This window comes from Aquila chrysaetos, chromosome 4 (assembly GCF_900496995.4).
Source record: "Aquila chrysaetos chrysaetos chromosome 4, bAquChr1.4, whole genome shotgun sequence".
Taxonomy (NCBI): Eukaryota; Metazoa; Chordata; class Aves; order Accipitriformes; family Accipitridae; genus Aquila; species Aquila chrysaetos.
The window spans coordinates 10,361-38,118 of NC_044007.1; the positions used below are offsets into that span (position 1 = coordinate 10,361).

At 45.8% G+C, this 27,758-nt stretch overlaps 1 protein-coding gene and 2 long non-coding RNA genes across 3 annotated transcripts; 2 read left to right on the top strand and 1 right to left on the bottom strand.

Moving 5' to 3' along the window:
- The first annotated feature begins 370 nt into the window (after positions 1–370).
- On the top strand, positions 371–1,630 carry LOC115340410. The gene is made up of 2 exons (XR_003923045.2): positions 371–653; positions 1,114–1,630. It is a non-coding gene; the product is annotated as an uncharacterized LOC115340410 (long non-coding RNA).
- Positions 1,631–7,902: 6,272 nt separating this feature from the next.
- Positions 7,903–15,579, bottom strand: LOC115340409. The gene is made up of 3 exons (XR_005932195.1): positions 13,400–15,579; positions 8,814–12,949; positions 7,903–8,025 (listed from the first exon to the last, which is right to left on the bottom strand). It is a non-coding gene; the product is annotated as an uncharacterized LOC115340409 (long non-coding RNA).
- An 8,764-nt stretch (positions 15,580–24,343) lies between these two features.
- Positions 24,344–26,142, top strand: CCDC166 (coiled-coil domain containing 166). The gene has a single exon (XM_030012003.2). The coding sequence runs from the start codon at positions 24,567–24,569 to the stop codon at positions 25,608–25,610; it is 1,044 nt and encodes a 347-aa protein (XP_029867863.2). The 5' UTR covers positions 24,344–24,566; the 3' UTR covers positions 25,611–26,142.
- Positions 26,143–27,758: the final 1,616 nt, after the last annotated feature.

Genomic DNA, 27,758 nt, shown 5'->3' on the forward strand with positions numbered 1-27,758 from the left:
CAGCAGGATGGGGGAGAAAAATCAGAAAAAAAGTAAAACTCACAGGTTGAGATAAAGACAGTTTAATAGGTAAAGCAGAAGCCACACACACAAGCAAAGCAAGACAAGGAATTAATTCCCCACTTCCCATCAGCAGGCGGGTGTTCAGCCATCTCCAGGAAAGGAGGGCTCCATCATGTGTAACGGTTATGTGGGAAGACAAATGCCATCGCTCTGAATGTCCCCCCTTCCTTCTCCTTCCCCCAGCGTTATACACTGAGCTTGACATCATATGGTCTGGAACAGCCCTTGGGTCAGCTGGGGTCAGCTGTCCCAGCTGTGTCCCCTCCCAGCTCCTTGTTCAGCCCCAGCCTGCTCGCTGGTGGGGCAGGGCGAGAAGCAGAACAGCCCTTGACTCTGTGCAAGCACTGCTCAGCAATAACAAAAACATCCCTGTGTTAGCAACACTGTTTTCAGCACAAATCCAAAACGGAGCCCCATACTAGCTACTGGGAAGCAAATTAACTCAATCCCAGCCAAAACCAGCACAACAGGGTACGTGACAGAGACAAAAGAATTAAAAAATGGGGACAGCTAACTAAACAAACAGACATAGGAAGAAAATTTAAAAGGTGATGGGCTACATGACAGACAGGAATAACTTAAAGACTGACGTGCGGAAACGGACTCCACAATCAGTGAGACTGTAAAGTAGGTATGTTTATTCAGCGCTGGGCAGCACGGGGGGTAGTCCCACCAAAGTCGTGCGCACCTGACGCGGCAGTTCGCTTCAAATTTATACAGTCAGGTGTTACATATACATGAAGTTTCGCAATACGCCTATACATAGGCATGATCTATCCCCGCTTCATATTAAAATTAGTTCCAAAAGTCACAAGGCCAGTCTTGGCTGGTTTTTGGGGTGGACTGCTGCTTCTTATCAGGGACTATCTCCTACCCCAGCCAGCCTCAACAATGCAAACATTAAGCACCACTTCTCATCCTCTTGGGCCACGTCTACCTCTATTGAAATTTCTTTAACTTCATTATAAGCTAGATAATTATTAAACAGTTCTTATCTACATCCATATATCTACTATATCTACTAAGGTTCCTTTGGCTCCCCGTTTCAAGACAGTGAACAGGTTAAAGTAGACATAGAAAGAAAAAGTAAAAAGCAATGGGGTACACAATAGTGAGGAAAGAATTAAAAAACAGTGATACACAGCTCGATACAAGTAGACATAGAAGGAAAATTTAAGAAGTGATTGGGTACAGGACAGAAAAAAATTTTAAAAATAGTCACAGTAAACTAAAACTGAGAAATATAAAGGAAATTTAAAAGTGACACAGGGGCACAGGACAGAGAGGAAAAAAATAAAAAATAAAGACAGTGAACTGGATGAAAGTAGACATAGAAAGCAAATTTTCAAAGCAACAGGGTACACGACAGACAGGAAATAATTAAAAAATAGCAATAGGCAGCTTCATAAAAGTAGATGTAGCATCATGGTTTAACCCTGGCTGGCAACTAAGTACCATACAGCTGCTCACTTACTCCCCCACAGTGGGATAGGGGGAGAATCGGGAGGGTAAATGTGAGAAACTCAAGGGTTGATATAAAAAGTTTAATAATTAAAAAGACATTTTTTTAAAAAGTTGTAAGAGGAAAAAAAAAAAAACAGCAAATGAAAACAATTGCTCACCACCAACTGACCGATGCCCAGCCAGTCTCAAGCAACTGAGTACAGGACAGAGAGTGAGGAATTAAAATATAGGGTCAGGGAGACAGAAAGGGGAAGACATAGAAATTAAATTTTAAAAGTAATGGGGTACAAGGTGGTGCAGAAAAAATAAAAAACAGGGAGAAGAAGCTGGTTAGAGAGAGCCATAATAAAAATTTAAAAGGCAACAGGGTACTGGGCAGAGTTGACAAAAGAATAACAAGTTTTGAGGAGCCATACACATAGGTGGGCAGGCAGAGAGGGAGATAGAGGAAGGGAGGCAGAGGTGGGCCAGGATGTAGAGGAGAGAACGTGCAACTCACCACAGCTCCTGGTGCCGGCAGGAGACCTTCACCGCCCCGATGCTGCTCTCTCTGCCTCTGCCCCTTCCTCCTCCCCAGTGCCGGCTGCCTGACCCTCACCCACTCGGCAGCACACAGTGGACGCCTCAATGCTCCTCATCCACAAGGCTTCCTTGATACATGGCAGCTCACGCATGTAGCCAACAGCGGCCAGGGACAGCTCAGAGGGATCCTTCCTTGCCACAGGGACTGGCCATTCCTCACTGCAGGCACCTACCAGCCAGTTCCCCTGCCCAGGCAGCCCCCTTTACAGCTGGAGCCCCTTCACACAGTAGGGCCAGCCCCATCCTCAGCCTCACTGGCCACACCTGGGGCCATCCCAGCCCCAGCTGGAGCCCATCAGGAACAGGGGCAATTGCCAAAGCCCCACAGCACATCATCCCTGTCCCTGCACCTACCCACATACAGGGACACAGAGGAGGCAGGAAAAATTTATTCATTAATGCATATAAGAAATCCTGGCAATGAGTTGGCTACAAGGCTCAGTGCCCAAAGGCAGCAGGATGGGGGGATAAAAGGGAAGAGAAAAGCAGGAGGAAGGACAGAGGGACACAGACGTGCAAGACAGGGAGCCAGGAAATTGGATGCTTGGAACAAGAGAGGGACAAGAAGCAGGAAAACGGTGTAGAGGGAGAAGAGCAGAGAGACTGAGCAGAAAAACAGGGATGGAGATGGAGGAATAAATAATAGGAAGCGGGGGAGAGAAGGGGAAGGGACTGGCAGGACAAGAAGATAAAGACAGGACAAGGGACAGGGAAACATTCTCAAGTGATACAGGAGAAGAAAACAGCAAGAAGGAAGGGGACAAAAGGGAAGGGAGCAGAAAGGAAAAAAAGAAAGGACACAAGGAAAAAGTGACGGAGAAACAGCAAGAACTAGAAAACAGAAACAGGGAACCAGGTAGAGAGAAAAATTTCAAAAAGCAACAGCATACAAGAAACATAGGCAAGAACTAACAAATAGGCACAGGGAGATAGAAAGAGGGAGATGTAGAAAGAAAATCTAAGAAGTGACAGGGTACAGGATGGAGAGGGAAGAGTTAAGAACTAGAGACAGGGAGATGGATAGAAGGAAACATAGAAAGAAAATTTTGAAAGCAACAGGGTACAAGAATCAAAAAGTAGGTACATGGAGCTGCATAGAGGGAGATATGAGAATAAAATTTGAAAAGCAACAGGGTACAAGAAACACAGGCGAGAAACTAAAATAAGGCCAGGGAGACAAAGACAGGGAAAAGTAGCAAGAAAATTTAAAAAGCAAGGGGGTTTAAGAAACATGCAAGAATTTAAATAGAGATGGAGAGGTAGAAAGTTTCAAAAGTGATTACATACAGGAAACATAGGCAAGATTTTAAAAATAGGGACAGGGAGCCTGATAGAAGGAAACTGTGGTGGGTTGACCTTGCCTGGCTGACGAGTGCCCACCAAGCTACTCTATCATTCCCCCTCCTCAACAAGACAGGAGGGTAGACAATACAACAAAAAAGCTTGTGGGTCAAGATAAGGACAAACACCTCACTCACCAATTACTGTCACAGGCAAAACAGACTCAACTTGGGGGAATTAATTAATTGTCAGTCAAAATCAGAGTATGATAATGAGAAATACAAACAAATCTGAAAAACACCTTCCCCCCACCCCTCTCTTTTTTTCCTGGGCTCATCTTCACTCCTCACTTCTCTACCTCCTCCTGCCGAGCAGCACAGGGGGAGAGGGAGCGGGGGGTTGCCGTCAGTTCATCACAAGTTGTCTCTGCTGCTCCTTCCTCCTTCATGCTCTTCTTCTGTTCCAGTGTGGTGTCACTCCCATAGGGCCACAGGTCCTGCCAGAAAACCTGCTCCAGTGTGGGCTCCTCTCCACAGCGTCACAGCCTACTTCAGGTGCCTCCACTTGCTCTGGCGAGGGGTCCTCCATCAGCTGCAGGGTGCATATCTGCTCCACCATGGACCTCCGTGGGCTGCAGGGGGACAGCCTGTGTCACCATGATCTTCACTGCAGGCTGCAGGGGAATCTGCTTTAGGACCTAGATCACCTCCTCCTTTTCCTTCTTCACTGACCTTGGCGTCTGCAGAACTGACAGCTTCTGCACATCATTTTTTTAGCCCTTCTTAAATATCACAGAGGTGCTACCAGCATTGTTGGTTGACTCAGCTTTGACCAGTAGCAGCTCCATCTTGGAGCTGGAACTGGCTGTGCCCAACATGGGGGCAAGTCCTGGTGTCTTCTCACAGAACTCACCCCTGCAGCCCCTGCCCACTCCCCTGCCCCAGCTTGCCACACAAACTCACAACAGTGATTGGCTACAGGGCAGAGAGGGGGGATTGAAAAGTAGGGAAAGGGATACAGAGAGAGGCAGGGGGGGGGGGAAATAGCAATGGGCTACAGGACAGAGAGAAGAAACTAATAAAAAGGGAGAGGGTATCAGAAAGAGAGATGGAGAAAAACAAAGATTAGTGATGAGCCACAGGGCAGAAAGAAGAATTAAAAAAGGGGACAGTGAGGTGGATGAGAGAGACTGAGAAATATCAAAAACATTCATCATCTAAAGGGGAGAGAGAGGGGAAATAAAGAATAGGGACAGGGAGCCAGACAGAGAGAGAATGATAAAGACAAAAATGGGCTATGGGACAGTGAGGGAAGAAGTTAAAACACAGGGACAGGGACCTGGAACAAGAGAATCTAAGAAAGTAAAAGTGTATGTAGAATACAGGGCAGAGAAAAGAATTTAAAAATAGAGACACAGCGTCAGAAAGGTGAGAGTGGCGGGAATTGTGAAGGGCTAAAGGGCAGACAGGGAGGAATTAACAAGATTGGGATAAGAAGACAGACAGATAGATGAAGGACAAAGTAGTGATGGGCTGCAGGGCAGAGACAGAGGATAAAAAAAAAGAGGGATGGGACAGAAGTGCAGAGAGAAAAAGAAAACAGAGAGGCAGAACAACAGAGAAAGAGGGGGACTTGGAGAACAAGAGAGGGAGAGGTGCAAGAAGAAAAAACAAAAAAATTAAAGCAGTGAGAGAAAGAGAAGGTGGGGGCAGGGAGGGACTGGGATGCAGAAGAGGGGTGACACAGCCCCAGGGGTCCAGGACTCACTGTACCTCCTGCTCTTGGAGCTGCTGGGAGAATTTGACAGTTCAGACATGTCTGTCTCTCTCTCCCTCTCCTTTCCTTCTCTGTAGCTGCAGTCACTTGACTATCATCCACCTAAGAGAATAGATTGGTGTCTTACAGCTCTTACAGTATGAGGCTTCCTAGAAACACAGCCTCACATGCACACACACTACATGGCTGTACTGTGATTTTGGTTATGCATACAGACCCTGCCGTGCACGTTGGTAATCGGATCTGCTGAGGACTACACTAAGAAAGATCCATCCTCACCTGGAGAGGCAGGCTATCTCCTGTCTGCAGCTGCTGGCTGGATCCTCTTTATTTTAATCTGCAGCAGCTTTACCACTCTGTGGCCTCTCCAGCTTCAGCAGCTCCTGCCCACAGCCGGTAAGTGCCCCGCCTGTCCCTTTGTGCTCCCGCGCCACGAGGAGAGGGAGGCCAGGCAGAGACAGCCCACGCAAGCCTGAGGCTGCTGCAGTCAACGGCATCCCCAAGGGAGGAAGAGACAGCCATGCCCTCAGCGCAGCCTCTGCGAAAGAGAAGCATCGACTCATTACCGCAGATCGCCCCTGGCCAGAGCCCCTCCTTCTGCAGAGGCTTCTGGAGATGCACTGAGGGCCAGCTTGCTGCCCTCACGACAGGGCTCGGGGGCTGCCTGCGGCCACAGCACAGGCTTCAGGGGAGGGGCTGGAGCTGGGGGCAGCCGCACGGGCCGAGCGGGGCCGGGGGAGCTCTGGCGACTCGGGGAGGCGCCCGCTGGCCGCGCCTGGGGGGTGCGCGCCTCCATCCCCTCTTCCCTTCTACCGGCGGCTCTCGGGGAACTCCCCGGCCCGGCTCGCCTCCGGCGGACCGGGAGCCTGCCGCGGCGGCCGCTTCGCAGCTTCCCGGCCCGGCAGCCCCGAGCGGGCAGGAGGCACCCGCCCTCGCCCCCGCCGGAGGAGATCGCTCGCCTCACCCGCGGTCCCGGCGCTCGCCCGCTGCCCCCGGGGACCGCGCATGCGCCGGAGGGGTGGGAGCCGGCGCGCGACCGCCGGGCTGCAGTACCGCGCTTTGGCCACAAGGCGGCAGCAGCGGAGGCGGCGCTGCTGCTGCGCACCTGTGCCGTGCCGGCGCTGCAGTTCCGCGCTGTGCGCGCCGAGCGCCCGCCGACACCGCGCACGTGGGGCGGCAGCGGGGTTTCCTTACTGGGAGGAAGCAGCGAGCGCGGCGGCACCTCCCGCCGGTGCCGCATTGCCGTTACCGTCGGACCACGGGTGCCGTTACAGGGGCACCACCGCGCATTCGCAGCCTCCGAGCTGCAGTACCGAATTTTGGTTGCCGGGCAGCAGCATCCCCATAACGATCCTCTTCCGAGGATCAGCTGGATGAGAGATGACTGACAGCTCAGCCCAGTATAGACCAGCCACAGGCGGTAACTACTTACTGGGGGCACAGGGCTTACATTTCCCTGCCCTTTCCCCACTCACAGCCCGGGCAGTCACCTTCATTGCCTCCCTTCCAAAAAGCACACGAGTGGCCGGAGCGGCTACAGCAGTCAAGCACAAAGAACAGACAATTCGGGCGGTCGCTTCTGTCCCTGCCCCCCCACCCCATTATCTAGACAGGAGAAGCAGCACAGGGAACCTGCAAACAGGGCGGGGGGGGTTCCCCTGGACCAAGCCCCAGGGACTGCTGTATCCGTCTGCACGTGGCATCAGGGTTGTGGGAGGGACAGTAGCCAGTCAACAGATGCTGGCGAGAGATTTAAAAAAAAAAACAAAAAACGCCTGGTTCAGGTGACAGCCTGAAGGCAGGCCACAAGAGACCCAAAGCTGCTTCGTGCCGGGGGGCAGCTCTGTTCAGCAGGAAACGGCGCATCCCAGCGGACCAGATGCGAGCGGCCCACCTGCAAGCGAGCGATACCCTGGCGATCCTGGGGCTCTGTTGGGGTGGGTGTTTCACAAATTGAGCATTCGGTGATGGAGTTAAGTATTCTTTATTGCAGCGCTGGAAGCACGGGGGATCGCTCCTCCAAACGTGCTTAACCACGAGCTTAACTGTATGGGTTAAATACATGCCTTACATACATATTCACTAGATTTCTGAGAAATGTTATGCATAGTCATTAGTTATCTGAAAAGCTATTAGCATATGTAAATGTCCTTTACGCAAGCGCATTGGAGGTCTCTGGTGGTCGTCCGGAGTCCTCTGGTGGTCGTCCATAGTCTTCCTCACTTGTCCACTGTTTGACCCTTGTTGTATGAGTTTGCGCAGTATGCTCCTCTTCTGGGCCTCACAAACAACTTCTCTGCTTATCTCCTAACTTTAGCTCAGACATCACAAAAGACAGAACATCTCCCCTTATCACACAGCATACCTCCACAAACAAGACATATCATTACATACACAGGCTTATGTCCTTGGCTTGTCTACGTAAATCAACTTATGAAGACAGTTGTTAATCTTCTAACAAATTCCGAAGTCCTTTACCTGACAATACACTGAGTCAAAGCATATGTTCTATTTCTGCATCTACTAGGCCTAGTGTCAGCCTCTGCATCATGGGTGCACCTTTCCTCACCTCTGTGCTATCAGAACTCTGCTCTCCTACTCCTGCATACACCCAAAGCTTTCTGTGCAGGGCTTGTCACTTATCTAAGAGACACTGCACAGTGTTACTTACCACCCTGCCCTCCAGCGTGCAAAGTAATTAGACATGAAGCAGAGAAAGCAAAGAGGCCTGTTGGTATATTAGATGTCCTCAGTAGATGACTGTAGAGCCCTGAAGGTTCCATCTTTGCTCCGTACAGGAGCGAGGCTCCGCACTCCTTGCCGCTCCTGCCAGCAAGTGTCACGGTTGCACTTTGCTGCCTGCAACACACAATACTTAGTAAGCTGGACAGGCCGTTCTGCCAATGTGTCGGGTGAGCAGCTCTGTTCCTTTGGCTGCCTAATCTGCCTCCTTACACACTTCAACACTGGGTTTCTTTAATTCAGACCCCTCTAAAGATCTCCCGGCCTGCAAGCCATTTTCAGCTAGCAACGCAGCTGAAATACACTGCTGGTAGAAATCTAGCTGTCATCATGCTTTGATATCAAAAGGCTTTTGTAGAACCCCTGATTGTTTTGGCATCAAGACTGCAAGGCAAGAAACATGCCTCTACTTGGACAAGCAAGACACCTGCCAAAAAGCTGTGCACAGTGATATGTGCCTGCCTGTGACCAACACCTCTTTCTGCTAAAACCAGAGCACGGTTCCTTTGTGACGAGCCATTGCCAGTGCAGAAAGTACCTCATCTTTCCCTGCACTGGGTCCCCAGAGAACAGCATCTTAGGCTGACTGGAGCAGCAGCCTGTTTTCATCCCAGCTCCTTGCCCTTGAGAAAGCAGCTGCCTGTAGCAGTGGCAGGACTGCTGCTGCCCAAGGGGAAAAGCGCTCCAGGATGCCTGTGACCCATGCAGATGTTACCGTAAGTCAGCACTTCAGAAACTCTCTAAGACTCAATTTTGGAGTTTTAGAAAGCAGGCATTCTTTATTCCAGTGCTGGATGCACGGGGGATCGTTCCACCTATCGTGCATACCAATTCTTTCAACAGTTGAGATTATATACAAAATGGATATACATATTCATGATTTTTCCTAGAAATAATTAACATACTCATCTGAATTCCAGGAGCTCATCAATATATGTAAATGTCCTTGGCACAGGCGCACTCGAAATCTTTCGTGGTCTTCAAGGGTCCTCTGGAGGTCTTCAATAGTCTTCCTCACTTCTCCGCTAGCTGACCCTCTTCTAGTGATTCTCCGCAGTGGGACACTTTACATGTTTGATACAACTTAACCTAAAGAACGTTCGTTAGTAACTCTACTACCTACCTTTTCTTGATTTACATTCTTTTGTCACAAACCATATTGACACTCTAAGCTAAGTTAGCTGAAAAGGGCCTAAGGGCTTTATCTTCTCAGGGAATTTGCAAGGTCGGCCAGAAGTAATTTTCTCTGGTATCTTACACATTTTGCAACATACAGGATTTCTTATCCACCACTAGTCAGTATAACAAAGCCACTGTGTTCTTTTCTTAACACAAGATGTAAAACATCTAGTATCACAGACTCGATCACCTCAGCAGCCTGTACACAGGGCCAGGCTAACAACCTGAGAAGGAGGCACAGGGCGTAGCAGTTTCTGCAACAACCGCACTTTCCAGCCTCGCTGGACAGAGTGAGAGGTGAGAGAAAGGGGCCTGCTGGGTTCCTCGAGAGGCAGAATTGCTGTAGATTGTGCCGTGGCTGTTTTGCTCTTTGCCTTTGGCAGAGAGACTTCCCAGCAGCTGGGAGACGGTAGGCTCCCACGGCCCGAGTACTGCTGCTTACAGAGCAAAAGGCACTCACTATAAAGCAGCAACAAAGAACAAGAACGGCCAGTCAAGATGGTAGGAATAACATGGAGAGCCTCAAGCATTAGCCAGTGTCCTGGTTTCAGCTGGGATAGAGTTAATTTTCTTTCTAGTGGCACCCAGATGGGACAAGGCTTCTGAGACTTGACGGACACGTGATCGCAGGACTTCCAGCTGGCACTGAGATTTCTCGGGCAGACCCTTGATCCCCCGTTCCCCAGGCTCACAAGCCAAGGCCACTGGTAAGATTTTATTCAAAGGCATTCTTTTGATTAACCTGGTTCTGGTATTCTGGTCTGATATTCTGTCTGGTACTCTTACCTGTAAGCCTGACTAAGAGAAGACAGCAAGGAAGAAATGCAAAAGGATCCTTAAAAATCTGGCATTCTGGTAGAAGTACTTTACTGATAAAGGGTAGTTGACTCGCTGATTGAAGACAGAGATACCCATCTGGTTTAGTTTCTGAGAATTGCTCTATTCGGTACTTTGATTAAGGCTTTGGGATTTGATTATTGATTTTGGATTTGACCTTAGATCTCTGACTAACTCTGCTTGGTACTTTGACTTAGGCTCTGATATTTGGCTTTCCGATTTTTTATTTCTGTATATTGAAGGTACTGATAATGGGAACAGGGCAATCAAGTGAAATCCCTAAAAAATCACCTTTGGGGTGCACTTTGAAACACTGGAAACAGCTGGGAGTGTTCCAGGTGGCAACATGCAGAGAGGTTTGATTAAATATTATAATCATTGGTGGCCTTTGTATAAGCTCAATGAAGGGGAGAAGTGGCCTGTGAATGGGATGCTAAATTATAACGCCAGGTTACAACTTACGTTATTCTTGAGATGTGAGCAAAAATGGGATAAAGTTATGTATTGTAATTTGTTCTTTACCTTAAAGAATCATCCTGAGCCGGCAAAAGGATTGTGGAATTAATATACCACCCAGCAATCCTTTTGTGTTATCTTTAGAAAAAGAAAGAAATAAAAAAGTTGACAATAAGCTCAAAAGGTGTTGTTCTGCATGTAGTATTGGGCAAAGATGTTTAAAGTTATACAAGCAAGAATGAGAGGATGATACTGAAATGATAATTGGATCTCAAAAAGCCCCACCTAGAGCTGTTCCCAGAAGTAGTGATGAAAGAGAGCCCATGAATAGTCCTGTCACAGGGCGAACAAGAGCTAAACAGAGCGAAGTTATTCAAGCTCCTCTTCATCAGGCGCTTGGGACTGAGGGTGTGGCAACTATTAAAGTACCCTTTTCTATTGTGGATTTAAATAATTGGAAAATAGAAGCTGGGAGCTATCAGGAAAACCGTGATCAAACAGCCCATGCTTTTGAAACAATGATTCAGACTCAGGATCCTGATTGGAAAGATATATAAGTAATAATGGAAGTACTTTTTGATAGTGCAGAAAGAGATATGATCCAGAGGGTTGCTAAAACCCAGGTAGAAGCACAAGTAGCTTCTGGAGTATTACAAGGAACAGTGGAACAAAATTTTCCATCTACAGAACCCAGATGGGATCCTAATAATTTGGCTCAGAGAAGACTGTTAGATCAGTATCAAAAATGGGTTCTATTCGGAATCAGAACTGCTATGCCTAAGGCAATTAACATGTCTAAATTATATGAAATTAAACAAAATAGAAGAGAGTCTCCCACTCAATTTCTGAGTAGATTAAAAGAAGCTGCTAAGAAATATACTAATCTGGATCCTGAGTCTGAAGAAGGAAAAGCTCAATTGGCTCCATTATTTATAGGACAATCCTCTGATGATATCAAAAGAAACTTACAAAAATTACAAGGAGCAGATTCTCGAGATTGGGGGAAATTATTAGAGGTTGCTTGGGTGGTATACAGAAATAGAGATGAATTACAGAGTAAAATGAATGCAAGGTTAGTGGCTGCTCTAGAAGTAGGAGCTGGCATAGGACAAGGCAGAGGAGTTACCCTCCGAGGAAGGGGACATGGTCGAGGAATGGGGCGAGGAAGAGGAACTGGATTGGGCTCGCCAGTGGGATTATATCAGCCCCTTGGACCAAATCAGTGTGCGTACTATAAACAAGAAGGACACTGGAAATGGGAACGCCCCTTGAGACCTACAGGGTCACAAGTGATCCCAATTCCAACCGCGCAACCTCAGCAAGTTCCCCCTTTTCTGGGAAAGTTGAGTGAAAGTATTTGACGGGGACTGGAGGGGAGGCAGAACCTTGGGTTACAGCTAACCTGGGAGAACAGAAAATTGAATGTTTAGTTGACGCTGGAGCCACCTTTTCAGTTTTAAATACCTTAGAGGGGGAATTAAGTTCTGAGGAAATTAGTGTTGTTGGTGCGACAGGTGAACAAGAGACTAGACCCTTCTTCAAACCTTTGGCAATGAAATTAGGAAAGCAATGGGTCACTCATCAGTTTCTGTATTTGCCAAATTCTCCTAAAGCCCTGTTAGGGAGAGACCTACTTGAGAAATTGGAAGGAGAAATTAAATTTAAAAATTGAGAGATTAAAATTTTACTTCCAGAAACTAAACGTATTGAAGCAGTGGCTTTGTTGTTACAAGACAATTACTGAAAGCAGAAGATCATACCAGTCGAAGTAAATAATGCTGTAATTCCAATCGTCTGGGCTGGGGAAGTTCCTGGTAAATCCAAAAGAGCAGAACCTGTGAGAATTGATTTAAAGCCAGGATCGAGTCTGGTACGAATTAAACAATACGCCCTAAAACTGGAAAGTCGGAAAGGGTTAGTACCGATAATACAAAAATTTCTAAAGTACAAATTGTTAATAGAATGTGAATCCAAATATAACACCCCGATCTTGCCTGTTAAAAAGGCTAATGGAAAAGATTACAGATTAGTTCAAGACCTCAGAGCGATAAATCAAATAGTACAAGATATTCATCCAGTAGTAGCGAACTCTTATACTTTATTAACAACCCTAACAGAGAAACAACAATGGTTCACAATGTTAGACTTAAAAGATGCCTCTTTCTGTATTCCCTTGGAGCCCAATGTCAAGAGCTTTTTGCTTTTGAATGGGAAAATCCTGAGACTGGGAGAAAAACACAATATACATGGACAGTCTTGCCTCAAGGCTTTAAGAATAGTCCTACCATTTCTGGAAATCAATTGGCATGAGAATTAGGGATTTGGAAGAAAGGCAATAATCAAGGAATCTTGTTGCAATATGTTGATGATCTGTTAATTGCAGCTGAGACAGAAGAACAAGGCACAAAGTTAACTATTAGCCTTTTGAACTTTTTGGGAATCAGTGGATATCGAGTGTCAAAAGAAAAAGCCCAAATAACCCAGAAAGAAGTAACTTATTTGGGTTTTGAAATCCTAAAAGGACAGAGACAATTAGGAACTGAGAGAAAAGAGGCAATTTGTCGTCTCCCTGTGTCGTGGTTTCAGCCCAGCCGGTAACAAAGGACCACGCAGCCGCTCGCTCACTCCTCCCGCCCCCCTCCGGTGGGATAGGGAGGAGACGGAGGAGAGAAAAGAAAAAAAAACCAAAAAACTGGAACCTCGAGGGTTGAGATAAGGGCAGTTTACTGGACAACACAACAAAAGTTACAACAACAACAACGGTACTAATGAAAGAGTATACAAAAAGAGTGATGCACAGTGCAACTGCTCACCACCCGGAACCCGACGCTCCGCCACTTCCCCCACCGAAAGTTGAGAGAGAGCCCTCCACCCGCCCGCTCCCCATTTATATACTGGGCATGATGTCACACGGTATGGAATAGCTCCTTGGCTAGTTCAGGTCAGCTGCCCCGGCTATGCCCCCCCACCTCCCAGGTTCCTGCAAAAATTAACTCTATCCCAGCTGAACCCAGGACACCCTGAACCTAAGACTCTAAAAGAATTGCGAGCCTTTCTGGGAATGGTTGGGTGGTGTTGCCTGTGGATTGCAAATTATGGCTTGCTGGTCTGACCTTTATACGAGCAGCTCAAAAAGTCAAACAATGGGTTTATAGATTGGACTGATGCCGGGAAAGCTGCTTTCAAAGAACTGAAACAGGCTCTAATGGGGGTGCCAGCCCTAGGCCCGCCAGATCTCACAAAGACATTTTAACTTTTTACTCATGAAAGAAGGGGTATAGCTCTGGGTGTCCTGGCCCAATATCTGGGACCAAGTCGGCAAGCTTCTCGAAGCAATTAGATAATGTGAGTCTGGGATGGCCTGGTTGTCTGAGAATCGTCGCTGCAACTGTGCTATTGATCCAAGAAGCTCGTAAGTTCACCTTAGGACAAAGAATTACTGTGTATGTTCCCCATATGGTAATTACCGTGCTAGAACAGAAAGGGGGGCATTGGTTACCCACTAGTAGAATGCTGAAATACCAAGTGGTGTAGCTGGAGCAAGATGATGTTTACTTAAAAACTACTACCATCGTTAACCCTGCTGTGTCTTTAACAACTGATCAAGTTGAAGGAGAACTGGAACATGACTGCTTGCAGACAATCGAAGAAGATTACTCCAGCCGACCAGATCTCCGAGATGTGCCACTGGAAGAAACAGTTTGGGAACTATATACCGACGGAAGCAGTTTCATCCGTGAAGGAAAATGTTTATCAGGGTATGCGGTAACCACTGCTGAGAAGGTAATTGAATCACGAGCTTTGCCTTCGAATGTATCTGCCCAAAAAGCTGAATTGATAGCTCTTACTCGAGCACTGGAACTAAGTCAAGGAAAGCAAGTCAACATTTGGACAGACTCAAAGTATGCTTTTGGAGTAGTACATGCACATGGAGCAATATGGAAAGAAAGAGGACTGTTATCTGCACAAGGAACCACCATTCAGCATGCAGAACAAATACTGAAATTGTTAGAATCCGTTCAAAAGCCAACAGCAGTCGTGGTAATGCACTGTAAAGCACATCAGTTAGGTAAGACAGTTCCTGAAACAGGTAACCAATTGGCTGATAAGCTGCTAAAGAGGGTGTAGAAAAAGGCATCCTAGCACTAGTTCCAGAGAAAAGTGTAAATTTGCCTAAAGAAGCTCCAAATTATAATGAAAAAAGATGAAGAATTAATTATTAAATTGCAGGCTAACAAAAATGAGACAGGATGGGCTGTAACACCGACAGGTCAAATAATAATCCCACTTGCAATAATGAGAGAAATTGCCTAAGCGGAACGTAACAAAATACATTGGGGAACAGAAAACCTTGTTAAACATTTACAAAAGTGTATTTTGAATAAAGATATGACAAAAATTATTCGAACAATTACAAATAGATGTGAAATTTGTATACGCAATAATCCCCAAACCAGTAATAAAATCATTTTTGGAATTACTAAGCAAGGAAATTCTCCAGGAGAATATTGGCAAATTGATTTTACAGAATTGCCTCAAAAAGAAGGATATCGATATATCCTAGTTCTAGTTGATACCTTTGCTGGGTGGCCTGAGGCTTTCCCTTGTCTCACCAAGAAAGCAAGAGAAGTAGTTATCATCATTGTTATAATCTGTGTCGCTTTTGGCTGTCTTAAATGAGCTGTGACACGATCTAGTTCAAGTGAGACTACTAAAAGAATTAGTAGCCTCAAACAGAAAGGAGGGAATTGATAGCATATGTCCATACATTCTGTATGGTATGTCTAAATATTTTTATGGGTTTAATATTTTGTACCAGCCCTGGAAACTGGTTTGCTGCTAGATGACTGTAAAGGTGAGATTTGGCAAATAATTATTAGAAATCTTATACTAACACTATGATTGAAACAGTAGACAAAAGTGTAGCCAAGTAATTAACGAGTAGAGGTAGTTACTCATAAGCTTTACAGTTCTTTGCTCTTATGACTGGATGTTCCTGTACATTAGATAAGAAATAATATTGAAACTGACCATATGTGACTGAAACCACGTTAAGCTCCAAGATCAAAGGACAAGGATGACTAACACAGACTTGAAGGTCAGCCAACAGAATTTCAAACGGGTCAGTGGTCGCAAAAGCAGCCCTTCAACTCAAATGAAGAACCATTGCGCATGATCGGATGTAGGCAGTACTGTGATAATCAGTTACAGTAATTTTTATGTATATGTATACTAATCTGATTAATAGGCAATTAGTTACTCCATATAACCTGTTTGTGCTGAAGCTGTGGCACGCACGCTATGTGGAATTATCCCCCGTGCATCCAGCACTGCAATAAAGAATGCCTGCTTTCTAAAACTCCAAAGAGTCTTAGAGAGTATTTCTTTACAGGCCGTGAATTTCGGTATCACTAGTAGCTGGTATAGTGCTACATTTTGGGTTCAGTATGAGAAGAACGTTGATAACAAACACTGACGTTTTCAGTTGTTGCTAAGTAGTGTTCATATTAAGTCAAGGATTTTTCAGCTTCTCATGCCCAGCCAGCAAGAAGGCTGGAGGGGCACAAGAAGTTGGGAGGGGACACAGCCAGGGCAGCTGACCCAAACTGGCCAAAGGGGTATTCCATACCATGTGACATCATGCCCAGTATATAAGCTGGGGGGAGTTGGCCTGGGGGGATCGCTGCTCGGGGACTAACTGGGCATCGGTTGGTGGCTGGTGAGCAATTGCATTGTGCATCACTTTTTTTGTATATTCCAATTCTTTTATTATTATTATTGCCATTTTATTATTGTTATTATAATCATTATTAGTTTCTTCCTTTCTGTCCTGTTAAACCGTTCTTAACCCACGAGTTTTACCGTTGATTCTCTCCCCCATCGTACTGGGTCGGGGGGGAGGGAGTGAGCAGCTGCGTGGTGCTTAGCTGCTGGCTGGGGATAAACCACGACAGCCAGGCAGGGCTTGCAACTAACCTCTTGTTGTGGTTTAACGCCAGCCGGCAACGAAGCCCCACGCGACCGCTCACTCGCTCCCCCGCCCCCAGTGGGATGGGGGAGACAATCGGAAGGGCGAAAGTGAGAAAACTCGTGGGCTGAATAGCCCCCTCTGCCAACCTCCCCTCTAGTTTTATTACTGAGCTTGATGTCAAATGGTCTGGGATATCCCTTGTGCCAGTTGCGGTCGGCTGTCCCAGCTGGGTCCCCTCCCAACTTTCTGCACACCCCCAGCCGCCTCACTGGTGGGGCGAGGTGAGGAGTGGGGTGAGGAGTGGGGTGAGTGCATGGAAGTGGGGGGGGGGTAGTTTGGGGAGGGGGGCAATTTCCATAGTGGTCGCTTTATTTTTTATTAATTTTTAGTTGTTTTTGCTGTTAATGTTAGACCATTTTCTATAGCTTTGGAGGAGTGCTGCCACATCAAGTGCGACTCCTGGAGGACCAAAGGGCACTCCTGGGCCTTAGGGCGGCTTTGGCGCGCGTGGATCGCCTTTTCTGGCGTGCGAGCGGGAGACCCCGGTGCCGAGTGCCGGCCACTCGGCCAACCGAGTCCGGCCACTGGCGCTCGCGGGTCGGCCGTCGCTCCGGGACGGCGGGAGCGTCCGTTCGTCGCCGAGAAGCCAGCCCGTGTGGCGGGGAGCCCGCCGGAGCCCCGGAGGTGCTGGTTAGTCCTCCGGGTGCGGGTCTCTAGGACCCGGCGCCCGCTTTCCTGCGTGATTTCGTTTCCCCGCGCCCGTGGAACCTCTGGCGCAGGCTGCAGCCGTGACGGCCGCCGGTGTCGCGGGCTGCGGCTGCCCGCGGAGCGCGGGCGCCGTGGCGGTGCCGCCGCGGCGGTGCCGCCGCGGTCGCGGTTCTGCGTCCAGGTCGCTTCCCTTCGGGATCGGGGCTGCGGCCGGTGATCGGCAGGGGTGTGTGTGGGGAGGGCACTCAACTGAGGGGTGGGGGGTGGTTTTTAATTAGGAGGCGAGACTCAGGCAGTGTGTGCTGCGGGACAACGCCCTGATTTGCATAATCGCGTTCCTTGCGTATTTAAGCAATAATTGGTATTTAACCGACTTTGCTAATTGCAGGTTACAGTAACCTCCTCTCATGATTATTCTAACCAGTAGTTACTCCGAGTTAGAATAGCAAGTACTAGTATGTGAATGCATGACAGTCTAGTAAGAAAAAGAAGTATAAAAATGACAAGTCTCAGCACTGGTGCACCATTACTAAATGGAATACTCCTTGGGTGCAATTAATTAATTCCTTATATTATCTCATTATTTGATTGGCTAACATTATATTAAATGGCCTAATTAAGTAGTTGAATATTATAAAATACAACGAATGAATGGCTCGCACTCCAAGAGTGCTCCATTTACTACTGCTGCAGGAACAATGGAAAAGGAGACAAAGCGCAAAAACCAAGGGACTGACACAAAAGGAAACATTAATTACTATTCTAAATCACGATTTCAGATTATGAATTAGAAATCTAATTAGGAGTACTTTAATTACCACAATTACAATAAGATTATTTTAATAAAGGTTTTATTTAATAAAATAAAATAAAAGCTATTATTATAATAAACTGCTGCCAATTAGTATTCTACTTCATAACTGGAAATTTTTATTATGGTAATACTGCTTGGGCATTGTTAATGCATACATTTTAATATTGCTATTATTAAATAAATAATAGGTATTAATGATGCCCAATTAGTTTTCTAAATGTTTTTAAAACTAAATTTAACTTTTTGTTAATCAGATTTAATTTGCATTATTTTTATTTTAGCTCTACTTGAAAGTAGTTAGTACCTGTGATTCCAGCCCTCCCCGCCCCCAAATGGCTCCTGCCAGGAGCCTGCTGCAGCACAGGCTCTCCATGGGGTCACAGCTTCCTGCAGGCATATCCACCTGCTCCAGCATGGGGTCTTCCACAGGCTGCAGGTGGATATTTGCTCCACTGTGGACCTCCATGGGCTGCAGGGGGACAGCCTGCCTCACCATGGTCTTCACCATGGGCTGCAGGGGAAACTCTGCTCCGGCACCTGCAGCACCTCCTCCCACTCCTTCTTCACCGACCTTGGTGTCTGCAGAGTTGTTTCTCTCATATATTCTCACTCCCCTCTCTCAACTGCTGTTGCACAGCATTTCTTACCGCTTCTTAAATATGTTATTACAGAGGCGCTACCACTATTGCCGATGGGCTCAGCTTTGGCCAGCTATCCAGCTCCAGTCCTTGGAGCCATCTGGAACTGGCTCCATCCAACATGGGACCAGGGTCTGGTATGTTCCCACAAAAGCCAACCCTGCAGACCCCCCCGCTACCAAACCCTTGCCACATAAACGCAATACAAGGGTGCTTCACTTTCACACATTTTCATGTGAAACAATCAACCACTGCAGAAAACAACCAAAGGAAGTAGTGTAGTCTCCGTTATTATTGTATTCAAGCTTAGCTGCCTTTCTAGAAAGTTGTAATTTAGTCACAAATAGCCAGGTTAGATAAGTAAACCAGTGAAATTCCATGCCCTATGCTACAGAGATGCCAAGTCTATACTGTTACACACCTAGAGAAACAAAATTTCTCATGTACGAAGATTAGCTTGTTTTCCCTACAAAATGCAGGAAATGCCACCCAAACTACTCCTTTCCTTTCCAAAACAAGAAACCCCTCCATAAGTAAGGACTGCATTTGCAAAAATCCTTTCTAGCATTTGCTTTTCAAATATCACAAACATTCCCATGTATACACACCCCTTCCTAACTTTGTGGGACTCCTTGCCAACCTGTTGGAAAGAAACCCCAAATATATGGACCAGAAATGCTTGAGTACATATTGGCACCTAATTCCCAAGGAGGACCATGTCTCAAGTCACACCTTTTCCTTCAGTACATCCTAATAGCGAGCTGAGGCTGTTTCCTTATTAATACAGCAACCACTATAAATCATATTCCTATAAGCCAAACTGCCTTTGTGTTTATGCTTAACTGACGCCAATAGGTAACAAAGCACATCACAGTCAGGCCTCACAACCAAGCTGGGAACTGAAATGGCTCTGAGAATCTCACTGCAGAGCCTCCCTTGTGACTTCACGTGTTTCATCACCATGGACACGCACAGCTTACAAACACCACCATTCTTCAGAGATCACAGTTTGGCTATCAGCAAATGCTGTCCAGGAAAACCAGGAACAGCAAGCCAGAAGCAGCTATTTGAAAAATCTGTGAAGACCACAGGAGCAGGAAAGGTCAGTGCTTTTTTAAAAAAAACACATTTTGTATAATACCATCTTTAGCAAGGCCTGTTTTTTCCATGCCGATATAGTAATTTCTCTAACATTCATACAGATCTACAATTGCCTTTCCCCCGTAACTACACAATTAGTATTAAGTCAGTTCTACTACTTGTCCATTGTGACACCCTTCTACCTCTTCAAGTCTGTTTTCCAAAGCAGAAGTGCACAGATTTCTATACAGATTCTTATGTCTCCCTATACCCACTCTATTTCTGATGCAACTGCCACATTCCCAGCTTGAAACCTGTTCTGCTATTACTATGACAGGCGATTTCAGTATACTTATTCTATCTTGTTCACCTACCTACTTGAATTTTGCATACTTTCTTTAAAAAAGGGCCACCAGCTGTGTTAGGATACAACTTTTATTAGGATGTATTAGGGTGCAACTTTTAGTTGCAAATGTTCATTAAAACCATTAGACTGAGCAGACTTCTCTCCAGTTCTAAATCCTTGATTGCATTGTTCCACTTCTGAGTAAGTAGTTTAGAAATTCAGCACACAAAGTACTACTCACTCCTTTATTTTCTGATTATGTCTGCAAGAATCATTAATACTGATGCATTTTCCTTCCTTTAGTATCTGTTGTAGACTGAACTGTGCCTCTTACATTGCAGGTATCTCAGCACTTTTAAAACATAATGTTGCATGTTAAAAAAAATTAATCCCCCCCTGAAATGAATGCTTAAAAAAAAAAATTAGCAAATTCTTAATGTAGGATTGTAGGCATAGTGCTCACACTGTCTGAATATATATTCAAATAATTATATTACCACTTACTGTTATTTCAACAATTCCTTGCCTCATTCAAATCACAAAAATTACGTCTAATTACTAGACATCCCTTTCCTATGATGTATTATCTTTTAATAACAATATATACTGAAGATGGATTTTTAAAAGCACTATATAGGCATCGACCATTATTCCGTCACCTTCACTTGGTTATCTCACAAATGTTTCAAAACATGTATTAACTTATTTCTCAAATTCAGGAAGCATCTAGCTGTATTTACCAGTGTGAACCTGTGCCACACAGACAACAAGACCAACAAAAGCAATATTCTGAACCTAAAGGAAAAAGTGTGGATTTCAGACATGTACAGCTTCTATCTTGTTGCTGCACTTCATCATTTGTTATTCAGTAATGTTTGACCCTTCCGAAAAACAATCCTGTGCTCTAAACTTGCATCTTACTGTGGCCAATTTTACTACCAACTTGGTAAGTTTTATCATTATTTGCACTACACATGCGTTTTCTTATCTGGGATGTTGTTCTCTTACCATGGAAACCTGGGTGTACATCTAAGAATAAGCACAGAGGTCCTATCCTCATGTATATGGTACCTAGTCCAGAGCTGGCTCTTCCTGCCACCTGCAGCCCCAACCTCTCTGATTGGTCAAAGTTATCTCACTGAGTCTTTTGCACCCTATTACAAGTTACCCTCATAATTTCCTGCAGAACAGATAGCTCTGGCACACTACAAATTAGCTTCTACATTTTGGCTGCTATGATGCACGTACATGAGACAAGAATCCAGGGCACCATTATCAACCTTTCACAGAATCCCAGAGTCGCAGATGGTTGAGGTTGGAAGGGACTGCTGGATGTCATCTGGTCCAAACACCCTGCTCAAGCAGGGCCACCTGGAGCAGGTTGTCCAGGATTGTCTCCAGACAGCTTTTGAATATCTCCAAGATATTTCAGTATCTTTATTCTTGCTCTCTGGGGCCACTGAAGTTTCCCAGGATCCAGTAGGGGTATCCCTTCCATAGATGTTCAGTTTTCAGATAGAAAGTAAGTGGAGGTTTATATATGACACTGTGGGGGTGGGGGGTGCCTTTGCGACTGAGTTCACTTCCCCCCTTCCTCTCCCAGTCTACAGCTGTTCATCAGTGCAGACAACTCTTAAGGGGATGCATACTGCTGGGGAGGGGAGGAAGACAGGATGACTGGAAAAAGGTAACTGCCTGCGTGCACTAACACTAGCACTTGCTCAGCACTGGTGAGGCCACACCTGTAGTGTGTCAAGTTCTGGGCTCCCCAGTATGAGAGACATGTAGCTACTGAAGAGAGTACCAGGAACATGGTTAAGGGACTGGAACATCTCTCATCTAAGGAAAGGTTGGGAGAGCTGGGACTATTTAGCCTGGAGAAGAGAAGGCAAGGGGGGATCTTATTAATGTATATTGATAACTGAAGGGAGGGTGCAAAGAGGACAGAGCCAGGCTCTTTTCATAGAATCATAGAATCATTTAGGTTGGAAATGACCCTTAAGATCGAGTCCAACCATTAACCTAGCACTGCCAAGTCCACTACTAAACCATGTCCTTAAGTTCCACACCTACACCACTTTTAAATATCTCCAGGGATGATGACTCAACCACTTCTCTGGGCAGCCTGTTCCAATGCTTGACAACCCTTTTGGTGAAGAAATTTTCCTAATTTCCAGTCTAAACCTCCACTGGCGCAACTTGAATCCGTTTCCTCTCATCCTATCACTTGTTACCTGGGAGAAGAGACCAAGCCCCACCTCGCTACAACCTCCTTTCAGGTAGTTGTAGAGATCGATAAGGTCTTCCCTGAGCCTCCTTTTCTCCAGGCTGAACAACCCCAGTTCCCTCAGCTGCTCCTCATAAGGCTTGTGGCTCTAGACCCTTCACCAGCTTCATTGCTCTTCTGTGGATATGCTCCAGCACCTCAATGTCTTTCTTGTAGTGAGGGGCCCAAAACTGAACACAGTGTTTGAGGTGCGGCCTCACCAGTGCTGAGTACAGGGGAACAATCCCTTCCCTGCTCCTGCTGGCCACACGATTTCTGATATAGGCCAGGATGCCGTTGGCCGCCTTGGCCACCTGGGCACATTGCCGGCTCCTATTCAGCCAGCTGTCAACCAACACCCCCAGGCCCTTTTCCGCCAAGCAGCTTTCCAGCCACTCTTCCCCAAACCTGTAACGTTCCATGGGGTTGTTGTGACTGAAGTGCAGGACCTGGCACTTGTCCTTGTTGAACCTCATACAGTTGGCCTCAGCCCATCGATCCAACCTGTCCAGAGCCCTCTGTAGAGCCTTCCTAGCCTCGAGCAGATCAACCCTCCCTCCCAACTTGGTGTCATCCGCAAACTTACTGAGGGTGCACTCGATCCCCTCGTCCAGATCATTGATAAAGATACTAAAGAGAACTGGCCCCAAAACTGAGCCCTGAGGAACACCACTTGTGACCGACCGCCAACTGGATTTAACTCCATTCACCACAACTCTTTGGGCCCAGCCTTCCAGCCAATTTTTTACCCAGCAGAGAGTACACCTGTCCAAGCCATGGGCAGCCAGTTCCTCCAGGAGAATGCTGCGGGAAATGGTGTCAAAGGCTTTACTGAAGTCTAGGTAGAAAACATCCACAGCCTTTCCCTCATCCACTAAGCAAGTCACCTTGTCATAGAAGGAGATCAGGTTAGTCAAGCAGGACCTGCCTTTCCTAAACCCCTGCTGACTGAGCCTAATCACCTGATTGTCCTGTACGTGCTGTATCATGGCACTCAAGATGATCTGCTCCATAACCTTCCCCAGCACTGAGGTCAGACTGACAGACCCATAGTCCTCCAGATCATCCTTCTGGCCTGTGTTGGGTGTCACATATGCTAACTTCCAGTCAACCAGGACCTCCCTGGGTAGCCAGGACTGCTGATAAATGATGGAAAGAGGCTTGGTGAGCACTTCCACCAGCTCCCTCAGTACCCCTGGATGGATCCCATCTGGCCCCATAGACATGTATGTGTCTAAGTGGTGTAGCAGGTCGCTAATCACTTCCCCTTGGATTATGGGAGATTCTTTCTGCTCCCCGTCCCTGCCTTCCAGCTCAGAGGGCTAGATACCCAGAGAACAACTGGTCTTACTATTAAAGACTGAGGCAAAGAAGGCATTAAGTACCTCACCGTGACCTGATAGGACAGATTCACAGAACCACCAAATAGTTGAGGCTGGAAGGGACCTCAGGAGATTGTCTAGTCCAGCCCCTTGCTCAAGCAGGGTTAACCAGAGCAGGTTGCTTAAGACTGTGTCCGTGGCACACATTCCCTAGCCGGATCTGGGAGGATGTTTCATTAGCCATTATCCCCTTTATGGTCATTCTTTGACTCTCTCTGTATTCATAAATACTTAGTTATCTGTGTCATATCTCAAATGACGGTATAGTGAAGACGATGTCCAAGAAGATACCGGTTTATGTTACCTCAGGCAGCAGAAGGATAAGAATGTGGTCACTCTCCAAAGTGAGTAAATGCCTTGATTGATCTTTGAAGCCCTAGGTTAAAACTGGTGGCAACATTTCCTTTTCTGCTCTCATTTTGTAAGACAATACTGACTTAACTTTCTAAATCCAGGAAAAGGATGCAGCTATCTCTTCAAATACAAATACAGGAATCTAACATTGATGGAGGGACAGGGCTTAATGTGTACTACTGTCCATAACATTTTCTACAGGTAGCTTCCAGTCCAGCATGATGACTTAGCAGTTGTATTTTAGAATTTGCTTTATGAATTTCTAAGTTTCAGGCATGTCTCTGTTAGTACTTCAGTACTTACCTGCTGCTGAAGTTTTACGGACAACATCTACTGCCTACAGAAAGACAGTACACAATATACAGCCATAATAATTCACCAGTGGAATTTGACTTTGTACTCCAAACTACAGAAATAACACAACATTATATGACCAAAAAAAAGTCTTAAAAAGATGTGTATTTTTAGATTAGCAGAACTAATCCTCCATTAACTAGGAATGTAAAAATGCACATGCACATGTGCATGTGTGCTTCAACTCAAGACATAGACCAGACATGAAAAATTTTAGGTGAAACATTTTAGCTGCCAAAATGATCAGTTGAAAACATAAGAACATAAGAGGGTATGACTAGGGAAAAAAGCAACAGTCATACATGTGGCATAAATGCTCGCTTAGAATTTGTAATTTTTCATTCTGTTACAGTGTGCCAGAGTTTGATACTCCCAGTGTGGAATATGACATCCAAGACAAAGCAGATAAAACAAGATACCATGCGTGCTGGGAAAAACAAGCAAGAAGCAAGAACCAAGAATGGAGATATATCCAAAGGAATAAGTGACATGGAAACACTTGTCAAAGAGAGGAAATTGTACTTGCAGAAGGAATACAAGATTCTCACTGAACATATGAACACATACATGGGAAGACTGGAGCATTTCCTGCAGGAGAACAAATTTCTAGAAAAGGAAGCCCAACGGAATCAGGAAGAGAGCAATGCTTACCTCTCTTATATAACAAAACACAACCAGAAGTGCCAGAATCTGATAATAACACTAAATGACCAGAATCACACTGATCTGTCTCAAGTTCGGATGCAGAAAGAGAAGGTAATCTCACAGTATACAGAAAAAGAGAAGGAGGTAAGGAGCGCTCTGATGAATATGGAGACAAAGTATTCTCTTATGAAAAAGGAGGTTGAAGACCTGCAGCCTTTCAAAGATCCATCTGTTCAGCTGGAACAGATGAAAAAGATTAAAGAGCTGGAGAAGGAATTGTTGGTCACAAAGATACAGCATTCAGATGAAATGCAGAAAATCAAGAGCAAATTTCTGCAGGCCAAGGCTGACTGTGAGATGGACTTTCATCAGAAGATCCAAGTTCTCACCAACAGAGCAGAAGAAGCAGCAATACAATCTCTAATTCAGCATATCAAACAAGTAAAAGCAGAGAATTGGCATCTGCGCCAGGAATTGCTCAGACTCATCCAATACTCAAAAATCCTTAAAGAAACCAAAGTTCAACTGAGAGAGCAGCAGCAGCAGCTTCTTCGGGAGAACAAATACACTCAGGACATGGCACACATGCGCCACTGGTTACACCAGCATGAGGCACACAACACAAATGGCGAAACCTACAGCTCTCACAGCCCGTTCAGATGTGTCCATTAACCTAAAAAAACACTTCTCCACTCCTTGCTCATGCCAATATATCAGTAGACATAGCTGGACTGTCAGCTGTTGCCACTATTAGTTAGTTAACAGAGTATACAGAAGTAAGCGTTCTGCAGGTGGATGAAAGGATTGATTTACATAGCTCATGCTCAGCATGCAATCCAGACCACAGATCTTAAAAGTAACCTCAGCTTTAGCTTTCATGACATCTGTATTAAGACATTTGAAACTGCAATTCTTTCACATCCCAAAATAAACAATGACATTTTCTCTTTGAGATCAGACTTTGATGTTTCATTAATTAGTAATTTACCATGGGCAAATTATATTCTTAGACATAGTGAGGCAATCTCTATGTTACTTTTCACTACAAAGTACATCTACTGATACCATAGTATGAACCAATGTCAGCCAGCTCTTCCTTTCAGCAACATTCATTTTCCCAAATCTTCTACGTGGCAAGGACTTTATTTTACCTTCTCCTAGTCTCCAAAGGAGAGAAAATAAATATGCAAGCAACCAAATCCTTTAAACAATATAAGCAGTTGAGGTATTCGACCGTTGGTCATAACTATCAATAAAATACATTCACTGAATATATTCTTAACAATTTTTACTTTCTTCTCATTCTTTTCTTGCTTTAGTGTTTCACTTGAGAAGCAAGACGTAGAGAGTTCTGTTTCTAATAGACTGCTGCTACCTTCACTTTCCAATTTGAACGCTTCTGGATTTTGATTACCTCATCAACAATGACACCAGAGGTCGCCCTTACTTTAAGTTTTAACATTCACACAGGGATCTTTTATACAGAAGGAGACCTTAGCTGAGATTGGAAGAGACCTCAAAGAAGGGTCAAGCAGAGCAGGGCCACTTTCAGTGGCTTTTGAGTATCTCCAAGGATGGAGACTCCACAGCCTCTCTGTGCAGCCTGTTCCAGTGTTTGACCACACTTACAGTAAAACAAGTTATTTCTTACATTTAAATGGAATTTCAATTCCATCACAAATTTCAATTTCAGAACAGTCCGGCTCTGTCTTCCCCCCTGCTCCACCTGATATTTAAACACTTTAGTAAGATCCCCTAAGCCTTTTCCAGGCTAAACAATCCCAGCTCTCAGCCTCTTCCTGCATCACAGATGCTCCAAGCCTTAATCATCTTTGTGGCCCTTTGCTAGACACAATCCTGTATGTCCACGTCTGTCTTATACTGGGGAGCCCAGAAGCGTACAAGATACCCTATGTGTGGTCTCTCAGTGCTGAGTGAAAGGGAAGGATCGCCTTCTTCAAACAGCTGGCAAGGTTCTTCCTAGCACAGCCCAGGATGACGTTTGCCACCTTTGCTGCAAGAGCACATCTGCTGGCTCACGGTCAACCTGGTGTCCACCAGGACCTCCCGGTCCTTTCCTGCCAAGCTGTCTTCTAGCGTGATAGCTGCCAGCCTGTACTGGTGCAGGGGATTATTCCTCCCCAGCTGCAGGACTTGCCTTTTTCCAGTGATGAAGCTCACAAGGTTCCTGTTGGCCCACTTCTCCAGCCTGACAGGGTCCCTCTGAATAGTAGCACAACCATCTGCTCTGTCAACCACTCCTCCCTGTTTGTATCATCTGCAAACTTGCTGAGGCTGCACTCCAGCCCACCATCGAGCTGATTAATGAAGAAACTAAGCAGTACTGGCACCTGTATTGACCCCTTGGGTACACCACTAGCAACTGACCTCCAGCCGGACTTCATGTCACTGATGACAAACCTTTGGTTCCAGCAGTTCAGCAAGTTTTCAGTCTGTCTAACCATGCACTTAACTAGTCTGTACTTAGTCAGTTTGTCAACAAGGACATTGTGGGAATCAGTGTCTGCCAGAACACGCTGTTACCAAGAAAAGATTTGCATTGTTGGCATTAGCAATAACGGTTGCTAGATTAAAAAAAAGTATGAATTTTTTTTACAGTGCATTTGAATGATACCAGGTGCTGAGAGCAATGTCTGACATCCCCTGCTGACACTAGCACACTTTAAAGTTATCGTGGTTCAGGCCCAGCTGGGAGCCAAGCACCACACATCCACTCACTCACTCCCCCTGCTCCCAGTGGGATGAGGAGGGGAATTGAAAAAAAAGTAAAACTCATGGGTTGAGCTAAGAACAATTTAA

What these genes read in the sequence shown, in the direction of transcription:
- CCDC166 (XM_030012003.2), top strand. Translation starts at nt 24,567, where the DNA reads ATGACTAGGGAAAAAAGCAACAGTCATACATGTGGCATAAATGCTCGC.